At 44.4% G+C, this 14,274-nt stretch overlaps 2 protein-coding genes across 2 annotated transcripts in view; both read right to left on the bottom strand.

Moving 5' to 3' along the window:
* Window positions 1-4,204: 4,204 nt before the first annotated feature.
* USP49 (ubiquitin specific peptidase 49) lies at window positions 4,205-13,274 on the bottom strand. Its single transcript, XM_070361200.1, is given in 6 exon segments — window positions 4,205-5,776; window positions 6,759-6,964; window positions 7,509-7,617; window positions 10,449-10,653; window positions 11,932-12,581; window positions 12,584-13,274. Coding segments are annotated over 6 exon segments (2,052 nt in total). The 3' UTR covers window positions 4,205-5,585.
* MED20 (mediator complex subunit 20) overlaps window positions 13,169-14,274 on the bottom strand; it is a 71,830-nt gene continuing 70,724 nt past the window's right edge. Inside the window, exon 5 of the mRNA XM_070361206.1 lies at window positions 13,169-13,302. Within this exon, the coding sequence (XP_070217307.1) occupies window positions 13,267-13,302 (36 nt within the window). The 3' untranslated portion in view covers window positions 13,169-13,266. The remainder of the gene's footprint in view (window positions 13,303-14,274) is intronic.

Below are 14,274 nucleotides of genomic sequence, written 5' to 3'. Positions count from 1 at the left end.
GGAAATGGAGTATGTAAGGAACTGGCATGGAAAGAATGATGTAGGCTTAGAAAGGTGTGGACATACAGACAGGCTCCCCTTGGCGATTTTTTCTGGTCGATTTGCTCTACTAGGTGTTTAAAAATACACATACTCCTTTTTTGTGCCAAGTCTCCTCTGGAACTGGTATGGGATTAAAGGGTAAGAATTGGGAAGGAGGGTCAGTATAAATATACCACAGTGGCCTAATTGTAAGTTAGGCGTTATCTGTAGCAGTCTGTTCACTAAACATAAATAGAATAAAATGGTCCTTCTTGACCTGCTGGCATAAACCTAAGAAAGCCGTTAAGAGAATTAGGCTTTTTATATGTTAAAGAAAAGCACCATCTTCTTATGAGCTCTAATCAGGGAGGTCCCAGCTGTTAGGGGGAAGGAGTTTGAGCCTGTATGAATTGAGGCCTGTGGCTGGCTTAACATGACGTCAGGACCCTTTAAGAATCTACATAGGGATCACAGATGCTCTGACAAGTTTATATCTTACTAGGCTGTTAAGATGAGGAAAAGTAACATACATTAAGTAAGGCTTTGGTTTGAAGCCATCACCCCCCAAATGGTGACCAGGAAGGAAACTTTTAAGCCCCAGCAGCCTGCATGAGACCACTGCCAAGCCGAGAAACACCAGCACTTGTTCTTTATAGCAGTGAAACTTACGTCCTTGAAGTCTGCTACCTGAGCTACTCATAATTGTGAAAAGTTCTATTTGATAGCAATTTTCAAAGGTAAAATTCAAAACATGGCCAAAATTAAGGACATGGCAGCTTCCAAAAGCATAATTCAAGTTTCACTTGTAATGTCTTAGCTTCAAGTAACAGTGTTGCTGTTGGTTTATAAAGCCATAAGCTGATAAGGTAAAGTTTCATTTCAACTGGCTTAATTCCTGAAAGCGGTAAGAATTTAGCAGGTTAAAGCTACCAAATCTACACCAAATTTTGATGGATAATTATGATTCTGTAAATGAAAATCCTAGCTTTCACCATTTCAACACATTTTTCCTCAAGGGAAGTCAGTTTTACATCCTGTCATGAGGTGTTTAGCCCAGGCTAGTTTAACACTATTATGAAAATCTCCTACACTACCTAGTTAGATCTGAAATAGAAACATACCAGCAGAAGTTAGTATGGAAACAGTCCACAAAAATGACCATTCACTTCAGTGCTCTAGTGACTGAGGTGTGCTTAGAGCAGTGTTTGGGTTGAATACACAGTGGTTAAAGTCAAAGTCCTAGACCAAGAAAATGGTTAATTTAAACATGAAAGATAGAAACTAAACTCACAGTCATATTTAGAAGGCGCTTTTCAATTTTAGTGCTAACTTCAAAAAAGAATCAACCACTAGGGAGATGCATACTTACCTGGTAAGGAAACTAAGTGGCCGTGGGAGGTTTTATTCCAAAGATACAACCTCCTCACCTAATTAGGCCAGTCATTAGGCTGAGGGACCCAATTATCAAATGTGCTTTGAGTAAGCTTTTTAAACACCCTTTGGTGAAGACTCAGGAGCTCAGTGGAAACCTTAAGGTGGGAGTAAAAGGAACACGCTGTTTACAGCCCTGCAGGTGAGCAGGCCGGGTCTTCTCGTCCACAGCTACTCAGTATCGTCCCCGTCAGTGGGACTGGGTTGCTGGGACAGGTTCTTTGAGCCTTCTTTTTTGCATATTACACAGTGCACTGGCTTACCTTACAATCTAAAGGTTCACATATAGGGGATTGTGTTTTACACTGCTTCCTGAAACTTTGTGCAAAAGAACTTCAGAACTAATGAAGGTACCACTTCAGGAGGAACGGTTTTTGACTTGTACTATGTTGCCTAGCATTAGAAAAACTAAAATACCTTTTTCTGAACATTTGTGCTCTCCCAACCAGCTGGAAAAGTAACCCTTCCACTTAAAAGATAAAACCTTAGATAGGGATACATTATATGTTTAGGAAGGGGAAGCCCTCCCAGCCTGATTTTTAAAAAGGCCTGAGTTAATGTTCGGAACATAAGGGGTGGTAAAAAAGAATAGGGTATATAGTTTGCCTTGAAAAGGAGACATTGATGAATAATCAAACACAAAGATTTTGGACATTACAGTAGAATTTTCAGAACTTGCTGGTAATAATTTGCTTTCACACACACAAGATACGAAATGTTTTTAAAAAGTGATACCAAATGTCCTTTACACTATACAGACCCATTTGCCACTTGAAATGATAAGAAAGAATCCTTTCCCTTAATCTTTTCAATCCCATGCAAACCATAATTAGGTACAAGGCACCAAATTTTATGAATTGTATAAAATTAGTTCACAAAGCTTTATCAGTACATAAAACAAACTCCCTTCTCCCTCCCTGCCCACCCATACCCCACCCCACCCCCACACCCCCAAGTGTTCATTCTGTACTACTGTCAGCCTCTCACGTTTACGCTGGGACCTGGCTAGGGCTGTGCCCACTGCCCGCCAACCCACTTCATCACTTCTTACACTTGGATGGAACTGTAATCATAGCCAGAGGGGAAAACTCATACAATCATTGACTCTAGAAACCTTGACATTAAAAACAAAAATAAACTCTGCTATTGAGTCCATAGGACACATTAACACTTCTATAGTTCCCAATTTTATTCACGACATTTAAGAGACATCTGGAAATTCTTTACAATGCGGCACTGTCCGTCAGCCTGAGAGGGACTGGATCAAAGCAGGCAAGAGGTTTGCCATCTTGAATAAGAGCGTCAGTTCCTAGCCATTGAGGGCATTTGTAATTTTTTTTAACACTAGCATGAATGCTTGTCTCCGAGGCAACCACAAGTATGAGGGTCAAGCTAGATTGAGGTAAAATTTTGAGGGCCAGGGTGCATTCATCTTGGCTGGCTACAGCAGGAAGTAAACACACCAGCCAACCACAAAGGGTTCCTAGAACAGGGATGTAACTACTTGTCTGGGAGAGAAGCAGGCCCGTAAGGTTCAGTTAGGAGATCTTGGATTTGATTTGGCAGCATCTAGTCAACTTCCACCTGGTTCTTATTTTCTTCTTTACAATGTTTTGACTTAAAGTAAGATGCAACTAAGAAACTCATATACTTCCAGTATGTAAATAAATTAAAGGCAAAGGGACATTTCCCTCACAACAGCCATTGGCTTAGGCAGCAGGAAATTCTTTTCTTTAATAAAAATCTCCATAAATACTAACTTCTCAACAGCGTCTATTGCTGCTGCCTCTGGGTACCTGAGGTGTCTGACTGCAGGGGCACCTTCAAGTGTGTGCAGCTCTTTGAGGACTCTGGTACTGGTTTCTGTTCCAACTCACTTTAAATGATTTTATTAATTTGAAGCACTTACCCTATTAATACAAAGTCCTTAGTCTGCTTAATTCTTTTGGTATAAAACTTTTTTAAAATTAAATTTGAAAATGTTTTAATTTTCCATGAGATGTTTATTTTTCTTATTTCTCCCGCCCGGGACAGCCTGAGGGATTTAGTAGATGCTGTATAGTATTTCTCTATTTGTCAGTTCTCTTTTTCTAGAATAATAAATATAGCATTCAGTGAAAGATGAGGCACAATTTATATTTTCCTTCCCTTTTTACTTTTTTTTTTTTTTAAGTCAGTGCGCTTTTCTTTTACCACAAAAGGTCATCACCAATCACGCCAACTTAAAAATGTGGATCTAGAGACTATAGTCTCGTATCAGAGCCTCTGGCAGCATGGGCGGCTGTGACACTTTAAAACAGTGTCCAGGTGAGGGTAAGCCCGGGCCAAGCTTGTACAAAGAAGCCTGCAGTAGACAATATAAACCAAATAGCATAAAAAATGCCATACGCTATCGCTTCCAAATAAAAGCTAAATATTACAGAAACCTCACAGTGTTGGAAAAAGCAAGTTTAATTTAAAGTATAGTCACTCCCTTTCCTTATCACAGTGAGCCATCTTCTGTCTGATTTCCTCCAAATCTCAGTGCTGTCTGGTAGGTCCTATAGGAGAATTCATCTCAAAAGAGGTCAACAGCAAATGCTATACAGATCTGCTTGGGAAATGTGGCCCTTCAACATTGCTAAAGCTACACCCCTCATCCTTTAGCCTCTCATTTCCCAACTTCCCACCCCTCCCCAAACTTCTTCACACCTACTCCCTTCAGGTGACAGCTGTACTTCTACCTGAACTGAATGTTAGTATGACACAGTCAAAAGATGAGCATCCCGAGTGACAGGCTGAGGTGCTGTGGCACTCCCACAGTGGGAGTTACAGTACGCATTCACTTTTACTAGTGAGTCGAAGTGAAGGACTGAGGAGGGAAATTCAGTGATGCCTGACAGGGCAGAGGGCTTCCATCTGGGCAATTTCATGCCACTTAGAAACTGACCCAGTTTAAAAAAGAAAGCTATATCTTACTAGCACTGAAGTGAAGGACAGGACACTTTTTTTCTCTGATGGACTGAGGGTGGGTGGGTAAAGAAACCGTAGGGATTAGATTTTGGAGGAAACCGGCCAGGGCTGTCAACAATAAACTGTTCAGACATATAGGAGGAAGAGTCCTAAGCCTTCGAAAAGCAAAAGCTCCCACACCTTGTGAACAGGAAATAAGCTGCAGGTAAAGAAAAGCTGCATGCTGCACCAAGGTGAGAACGGGGGACAGGCATTTCGATAAGCCCTGGACCACTGGCTCCCCCACTGCCCCCCTCTGAGTTCTGAGAAAGCTTCAGAAACCTGACCTAAAAAGACCAATTTAAACCAAACTATGTGCTTGCCCTAGACCCGAACCAGGAGTTTGCTACAGAACTGGGTATCCAGGAGTGCGTTTAGGCTCAGTGTGCCACAAAGAGCATGTCATGTACCAGTTTCTTGCTTCCCCATATGAACTGCTCCTTCTTTAGAATGAAGGGATGTTTGTGCCAGCTCAGAAGATGTGGAATGATTAAATGACAGCAGCAGCCAGGTAGAATATGACACGTGAAAAACCTCCCATTTTTCATGGAGAAATTTGCTCCATGCACCTCCTTCCATTCTTCAACTGCTATCTCCTAAAAAAAGGAAGTCTCTAAATTTTCAACCCTTGAGGACTACTTCCTCTGTAGGAAAAAGTCCTGACTTCACCTCCCGCCTTGGAACCAATCCTGTCCAGCAAGCTGCCAGCCCAGGGCCCCTCCTTGCTCTCCAGTGCTCTGCCGAAGGCTGCTCACGTCAGGGGGCTCTTCCAGTGCTGCAAGGGGTCCTGATTAGCAAGGGAATCACATAATAGGAAGAAACACAGCTGGATATGACAAACTCACTCCCTCTTTCCTCCACCCCGATCCCTCTATATTCAGAAGCAACTGTTGAAAGAGTCTTCATAGAAGTTACTCTTTTTGATTTGCTTTAACAAAGGAGGGAATTTTCTAAACCCATTTAAAAGAAAGTGACTACAGATTTTGTGATAGGACACCAGTCACCCAGCACCTTCTGCTCTAAACCCAGTGAGGCAAACCTAGTGATCTGTTCCTGTAGTAAACCTTATTTCCTGTAAGAGGAAAGATGTACCAATACCAAGAGTTTAAAAGCAAGTCAGTCCTTGATAATGTGCCTCCCATTCAGGGGAAGGTCCGTGGTCTGCCCTCATCGTTGTTGCTGGAATGCACCTGAGTTTGGAGTTGGGTTTCTGAGATTCTTGCATTGCCCTGAACTGTTCTTTGAGTGTAAAAAAGGATGTAGGCTTGAGTTTTGCACACTTCCTCGACACTGCATACATTCAGCTTTGAGTCATTGCAGTGGACCCAAAAACCTAGGAAACCAAATGAAAGAAAGAGAGAATATGACTACCCAACTTAAATTTCAATCAGCAGGCAAACGAGGAGATGAAAATAGTGACAGAGAAGTTCTGAATAGATCCAACCTTTGATTGGTGGTGGTGGAGGAAGAGTTAAGTAAATGAAACCATTGGTTTTAGCCCCACAAACCCCACCACAATACTGCTTACAGTATTGACTAATTTTTGTCCTCATTTCATTCAGGCTTTTTCACTGCCCATTAGGGACATCTACAAAGACAGACTGGGGGCTAAGAGATGTGAAAAAAAGGGGGAGAGGGAAAATGTACATAGACAAAGGTACGGAAGGAAAGGAAAACTTAGAAGGAATAAAGTTATTTTTCACAGGCTCACTGTGGTAGCCACCCCAAGGGCTGAGGGGTTCAAGATGGGTAAACTGTTAGAAACACATCCATAACCCACCTGCCTTAGCACAGTAGCTGGGAGGCTCTGCTCTGGGGGACAAGGACTGAAAGAAAGCTCCTTGGAAGGGCCCTTGGATCCTCACACCTCCCATGTTAAGGGAGGTAATCAGGACATAGTATTGTAAGTGCTCAGAAAGTGTCCTCAGCTTTACTATGGGCTGATGCTAATGAGACTCTCACAGTATGAATATGACCACAACATAGCTAGGTCACACTGTTTATGTAAAACCAAGAAGGAAACAGGTCTGCAGCAGAAGTATGAACAACAGCTATAACCTCTAGCATTAATTGACCATTATGTGCTAGGCACCATGCTCAGCACTTTTACATGTTAGTTCCCGTCAATTCTTAGAAGAGTTATATGTTGTCACTTAGTGATATAGTCAAAATTTGAATCCACCTTTCATAATTCTTTCCACTGGATTTTAATGTATGTACTATCCCCCTACAGATTAAATAAAAGGAGAGGAATGAAATGTGGACAAACCAACCCTTTTTGGTGTCCCCCACCCCACAGAGTAAAGCGCACGCACCTCCCTCTGTATTGTAGCAATAGGCTGTGTAGTGTCCTGAGCCAAACCCTTTCCCGTGATGCATGACCACTGCGGAGAGATCATAGGCAAAGGTCTCTTTGTCAAGAGAGGAGAGCATGTCCCTGCAGCAGTAAGGTTCCATGGTTAATACCTGGTCAAAGACGACATGGACCCCAATCTTCTCTCGGTGATTACGGCCAGACCACCTGTAACATGGATATAAACTTCTCACCAGTAAGAAATGGCATGTGTGATCATAGGCAGAGGTAGGTAAAACGGAAGTGGAGAAAACTTAACCTGGATTTGGTTTTCACAGCAAGGTAGGGGTACTCAGTGTTCACATGTATTTTCTGTGAACATTCAGATGTTCTCTGAAACCAGAAATCTCTAAACAAGCAATCCAGGCAATACTCTTTATAGTTTACTTTCTACCCTTCTTTTCACAGATTATCTCATACTTTATTCTGAAGATGGCTCTATATAAGCCCAAGTGAGGCTATTAAATTTTCAAGTACAGACACCCACTGCAGCCTAGCTGGTTTAACAGGGCTGTGAGAGCAGAAGCCCCGTCCTGGCCCCCAACATCCGCTTGCCTCACCGGGCAGGTACCATACACTCCATGGAAAGCCTAAGGACTCCAGGGAGCAGGCTTCTCCCCCCAGCACCAAAGACATTTGCCCTCACCAAAGTCTTTGAAGTAGCTGTTGCCATAGCTCACCAGCCACCTGGGATGCCCCAGAGCAAGCTCACCTGAATCTTTTAAGGTGCAGCCGGAGGACCTGAGGTAGTCTGTAGATCATTAACTGCTTTCTAGCTTCACTCAGAACAAGGGGTTTTGGATTGGATTTTCGTCGTTTGCCTAGATGGTTTGGGAAGGTATAAGACATGGGTCGTGAGGAGACTCATTCTTTCCGAGCCGTGCAGAGACAATGACTTGCCACCCAATACGCATTCTCCTAGTTTCTCAGTACTTCAACCTCAGTTTCATTTGGGCAGCAATGTGACCCTCTCTGAGACTGCATTTCCCAGCCTCACATGCCCACATGGTATGGCCACGGAAGTTCTGGCTGAGATGAAAGAAACGACTGTGTGGCTCTCTGGGGATGGCCGCTTCAAGAAGGCTGATGCAGTTGTAAGGTGCCTCCTTTGTCCTTCCCACTTTGAAAGGAATCTCAGTTTCCTTTCCTGTGAAATGGGGGATAATGCATGTATCTCGGGTTTAGGGAAAGGGTAAGAGGACACGGGTTTCCCAGGTGGTTCAGTGCTAAACGATCTGCCTGACAAGGCAGGAGATGCAGGTTCGATCCCTGGGTTGGGAAGATACCCTGCAAGAGGACATGGCAACCCACTCCAGTACTTCTGCCTGGGAAATCCCATGGACAGAGGAGCCTGGTGGGCTACAGTCCATGGGGTCGCAAAGAGTCAGATACGACTTAGTGTTTGAGCATGCATGCATGCAAGAGGCACAGGATTACCAAAGGACAGTGTATTTAGAGATTTTTTCCCCCACATGACTTGCTTGTGGCCTATACAAATATTTAGAAAATAAACTTGACTGTTTTGTATTTTTATGCCATACTTGTTTTCTGAAACGTGTTTCTTGGTAACAGCACTGCTAGACATGCAGAACAAGGCTGGCCATTGGCTAAATATACTCCATTCAAAACAAAACCAATGCTCAGGACTCCAATTTTGTTTCTAAAGATACTGAATTGTGGGTGAAATGCATTTCTAAATTACAGAGAAATGAAGTTCTCTTAATTTCCATCAGAAGCCTTCTCTATAACCATTTACTGATGACTGCTCTGTTATATTAATTCAGTCAGTGAATGGACAGGAATATAAAATTCATGGTCCACTGTGGTGTCTGTTGATTGTCTCTGAGCTGTTGATATCATGGTCTCTGTCTGAGGAGCCTGGCACCTGATTCGAAGCTTGTGAAAAGTAGCAAATCACAGGCAGATGACGTATCGTGGAGCTTTCTCTGACAATAGGTTGTGGAGCTGTTACTTCTCATGATAGACTGCAGCAACTAGATGGCAGCTTTTACTAGGGCTGGCAGTCATGGTATGTGAGGGCATGAGCAGAAAGAGAATTCAAAGAGGGGCCTGGCCTTATTTTACATTCCTGTTCACCAGCAGACTTTTGAAAATTACTGCAGCTCTCTGCCTGGGAATCCTGGCAGTGACTGCTGCTCTCAGCAGAGGGAGTATGTGAGCTAAATGAAGACAATATAGAATCTGGCTTTGTTTCTCTCAAATGAAATTCATGAAGAAAAATCACTGATTCTGTTAAGACTGATCAGTTCTGTCTCCCATTTGATTAAGCTGGCTACACAGAGAGGTGAAAGACTGATAGTTTTGAAACTTTCACAAGCAACAGATCAGTGCATCTCATCCCTTCACTATAGCTTTCCTTCCTTGCTATTTGAACCTGTCTACAGAAATACTGATAAATGGGCACATCTGACAACCAGAAAAACAATCCTTTCTTGCAAAAATAAATAAAAGTGTTTCTTGCCTAATCTATCAGGTCCGAGAATGACAGACTTAAGGCTGTTAACATCTTTCTGTTCCCTACAAGTATAAAACTTCATGAATCACTATTTTAAAAAGAAAAAAAATACATACTGTTCTAATAAGATAATTTAAATCACTGCCTTTATATATCTCTATGTAACAGGATAGATAGGTGAGTTTATGCTTAATCAAGTACAGGATTCACATTTTGTTTTAAAATGGCAAAACGGTATCAGAAGTGTGACTTTTGATTTTTGACTTGATTGTTCAGAGAACAGGTTTCCCACAATTCACTACTTTAAAAAACCATATGCAAAAATATTAAAGGGCTACCATAAAATTGTTATTCCCAAACCAAAACTTATAGTCTGAACTATAATATGGTTGCACATTGTTCTCAGATCTCTGCACAATCCATTCATCTTAGTATCCAAATCTCTATATGCCAAAACCCCCAAACATCAGTTTCAAAGTATTTGCTCTGCATTTCCTATGTACATGCTGGGTTAGCAAAAGCATTGCTAGTGTGTCAAGACACGGGGTTGGGGGATGCATAAGGTGCTCTCAGAACCATATGGAAAAAATTCCACTTTACAGTTAAAGCCATGATAGAAAAATACTTCCTCTGACCCTTCTGAGATGTGAACCTTTCAGGCATGTGAAAATAATGATGAAGCTGCCATGGAGCAATGTACCATATGACTTCCTCTCTTGGTCTCACTGTACCCTTAGCATCACTTCTGACTGACTTTAATTCAGAATAAAAGCACACTTTTCTGATACATAGCCCTCAAACAGGCTATGCCACCTGAATTTAGACTAAATAAGAACTGTCAAACTCTATTCATGAATTTAAGCAGGACCCCCATAACCCATGAAGCTAAATACTCACATTCTTGGAGTCCCCATTTCAGGGTCCATACTTTCAAATGCCTCCCAAGATAACAACTAACTTCAATCACAGCAGGAGTCCAAGGAGGTCCAACTGCTAGGTTTGGTTTTATTTTTTTAATATATAATGTCCATATGTTTTTCTCAGGAAAATAGGAGGAAAAAAATCTTTAAAAGATGCTTTAGAACCACTCAATATTACAGTGTTATTTCTGACTAAAAGGGCAAATTAAATACCTTAAACTGATATTCTAGTTACCCACACCCCCCCAGCACTCACTGTTACACTGGTCACAAGCGTAGATTCTGCCTTCCAGGGCCTCTGTCTCTGTGAACTTTGCCAGCATCTCAGTGAGCAGGCACTCTGTCTGATTCAAAGGGACAAACCCCTTTTCTATGCAGTGATAGCGTTCAGGGAACTCCAGGGACAGATCCCAAAAGGGCTCAATGGTATTGGATTTGTAATTGCATGATACACAAGTGACCTAGGATGAAAAAATTAGTTTATAGGTTATGTAACTTACATGCTTCCCACATTCATTTTTGCTAGCACATAACAACCAAAACTAAGTGTATAGTTTTCAAAAAATATTTAGTATTTAAATGATAAACATAACTTTTAAGAGAATTAGAGCATATTACTTCTGGTATGTATCTCTATGATGCTAGCTGGAACTGGACAACCACACAGCACAGACAGTATTACCTACTCCCCTTTCTCTCTTCTCTCCCATTCAGTGCCACAGTATTACAGATAGAAGTTATCACGGAGTCATCAAGCCATCAGTCTGAGATGGAGAATTTATAGATTCCTGTCTGCTTCTCTCATCCTCATACTCTATCCTCCTCTAGACTCTGCTCCTTCCATCCAATCCAGCTTTCCTCTCTTTTTGCTCTTGTTTCTAGCAGCATCCCTATACTGATGCCTGTGCTCCAAGAGCCTCGAAGTACCTTGTGATTTGCCCTCCTCCCCAACTATAACCTTCCCAGATGCACCTTTCTTCCTACAAACTTTCAGGGAGGTTGAGGAAGTGCTGAGAAATACTCCCTTTTCACAAGCTGAAAAACAAAAGCCGAAATAAACTTTTCTTCCCCTTCTACTCATCATTCTTTTAAAACCCTAACTACCTCAGTAGCACAGTGTAGAGGTTTTACCTGAATCTCTCAAGTTGCCCACTTTTTTAACTCTATCAATTCTTTCTGCATGTTCTCACAAAGCCTTACCTGAGTCTTCCCTCATACCTTACATGGCTAAGGAAACGAAAGGTAGTGGGGAACCGGAGGGAGGGTTGCTTAGGCATTTGGCATCTTCCTAGCCACCTCCCTCCCTTGTATGTTGAATAAAGGCTTTAGAAGGAATGATGCTCTTTCAAACAACCATGGAACCAAGGTTATAGACAAACTCTTCAATTTCCTAAGGCTGATCAAATAGGATGGGATGCCAGCAATGAGTACTTAATTGTAACAATGAGAATATTACATTACCGTATCATCATTATAGGTTAAAAGACATTTCCTGAAAGTGAAGTGATCTGGCAAGTTAAACAAAAAATCTGCCTGGGAAGACAGGAGGCAAGTTCACCAACGAAGCCCTCACATAGTACTGTGAAAGGCACCGCGGCCGCCCTCCACTGTGCATAGTTACAGCAAACGTACCCTCGTTAGGCCCACAACTTGGGGAAGGCACTCACGGGAAGCCTAATACTATACCAGCCCCGCTCCAGCGTGGTGGGCAGTCAGGGCAGGCCCGAGCACACACCTACCTGGCTAAGTAGCTGCCCGTGAAATATGGTGTTCACCACCTTTAAGACCTGTTTGGTGAGCTTCCTCTGGGAGAAGGGGATGAGGATCCGGCGCGTCGTGCCTTCGGACTCGAGTTCCTGCTGCACTTTGTGCAAAAGCTCGCAGAGAAACTCCTGCGCGTCCTGCTGGTCGTAGCCGCGGAAGGCGGGGATCAGGCTCCACACCGAGTGAAGCATGGCGAAGGGCGACACCAGGGCCCACTTTCCCGACCACATGACGCGAAAGAGGGTGTGCAGTTCGTGGCAGAGGGAGATGTGCTTCGAGCTGGGCTCCTTGTTCTGGATGAGCTCTAGGCTCCTGCTGAGGGAGGTCCCACCGTTCAAGCAGAGGCCCTCGCGCTCGCAGGCCTCGGCCCCATCACTCCGGGTCGACGACAGCTCTGTGGCCGAGCTGCTGGCTGGCCTGCCTGAGAGCGGGGCCTTGCCGTTGGCGGCCCTGGGGAACAGCTGCTCCGTCTTGGACGGGTCGAGGTTCAGAAAGCACTCGCGGAATTTGCGCAGGTGGCTGAGCACCTGCAGGATGGAGTTCATATAGCAGGTGTTGCCCAGGTTGCGCAGGCCCGTGACGCCGGGCGCCATGGCGGGCGCTGGCGCGGGCGCGGGCGCTGGCCCGCGCGGGCGCCGCTGGCGTGGGGCACGCCGCAGCGGCGGCGGTGCGGGGGCGGCAGCAGCAGGCGCGCGCTTTTGCGCGGAGGGGCGCTGGCCAGCTCCTCCAGCAGTCGTCGCTTCACTTCGCGCCGCCGCTGCCGCGCCGCCTCCTTCTTGCGCTCCAGCGCCTCTTCCCGCCGCTGCTGCTCCAGCTTGGCCTGGCCCCGCGAGGTCTTCTCGAACCAAAGCCGCAGCGTCCTGGCCAGCAGGCGCTGGCGCCGGTACCACAGAGCCGTGAGCATCTGCGGCTGTCCCTGAGGAGCGCGCTGCGGCGGGACTGCGTCCTCGCCCGCCGCCATGGACCGCAGCGTCCGCCCGCGCCTCAGCGGCGGGTCCTGCGTCTGGCCCCTGACCGCCAGGAGGGAGCTTCTCAGCAGCTTCAGGTCCCCCTCCGGGTTGTCGTTAAGCACATAGTCCTTGCACAGGTAGCAGAACACGTAGAGATCCCGGACCTCCATGGCTAGCGGGTGTCTGGTCTCTTCGAAGTGTTTGAGGGCATGATCTTCGATGTAGCGGCCGCAGGCCACGTGCGAGCACTTGAGACAAGCCCACACCGACTCGGTGGTGGCGCACTCCCGGCAGTACCACTTCTGCGGGTTCAGGATGGAGTGGTCCTGGGCGAGCCGCAACCGCCCTACATGTTTGCATCTATCCATGTCTTAGGGAAGGCTCCACTCTTTCAACCTGGCACGATAAGGGCCCCCAAAGAGAGAGAGAGAAAAAAAACTTTCAGCAAAATATTTTTCTAGAAAAAGGCTTGCAACCGGCATTTCCCACTAAGTATTCATTAGTTTTCAATTCAAAATTGGTTCCTTTGGAAGGAATTTTTATAAAAGGAAAAAGCAGTTTTGGCATAGACCGGGAATTACAGAAAGACAATTAAATTCCTTAAAAAAAGGAAGAATCACAAAATACTAAACGACAGACCTTAATGTGTAACTTTACATTTTCTAAGACTGTTTTAGTTCTTGAGTATCAGCTAATTTTTACGTAAGGCTGATTTAGAAATGTCATTACCCTCATTTCACGTTGCACCCAACTGGCCACTAGGGGAAAGAAGCCCATATTCTGATCCATCTCTGAATTGATGATGTCCTGGAAGTGAAAGCCTCTCTGACTCATGGTGACAAGATCCTGGCTGTATGCAAAAAGGGACAGGGCAGAGGAAAGGCGAGGAGAGACAGAGCTCACAAACCAGTGACACCAGGACCTCATCACAAACCAGGAGAGATGAAGACACTCAAATACAAAGGCAATCTTAGGTCAATTTCACTGTATTTCAAAGTAGAGAGAACAAAATATGGTTAAAAAAAGAGAGCGAGAGAAATGGTAAGAGAAAGTCCTTTGCAGTACAAAGTAATATTATTTTCTTGTGTCCAAAGATCCTGGTTAAGTAGGTAGACTGAGCCTCAATCTAACATTTTGTCTTCTGTGGTCTACAAGTTTGTGCTTCATTTCATATGCTAAAATCGTAAACCCCCTCCCCCAGGTGATGGTATTAGGAGGTGAGGTCTTTGGAAGATGCTTAAGTCATGAATGGGTTGACCCTCATGGCATAAGCCTTCAAGAATGGGATTAGTGCTTCTAAAAAGAGCTCCCTCACCCCTTCCTCCATGTGAGAACACAAATGAAAAGCCAGCCACATGTCTGTGAACC

The sequence above is a fragment of the Bos mutus genome, chromosome 23, assembly GCF_027580195.1.
Source record: "Bos mutus isolate GX-2022 chromosome 23, NWIPB_WYAK_1.1, whole genome shotgun sequence".
Classification (NCBI taxonomy): Eukaryota; Metazoa; Chordata; class Mammalia; order Artiodactyla; family Bovidae; genus Bos; species Bos mutus.
Note: the sequence above shows the minus strand (reverse complement) of the source record. Positions and strands in the feature narration are given on the sequence as shown.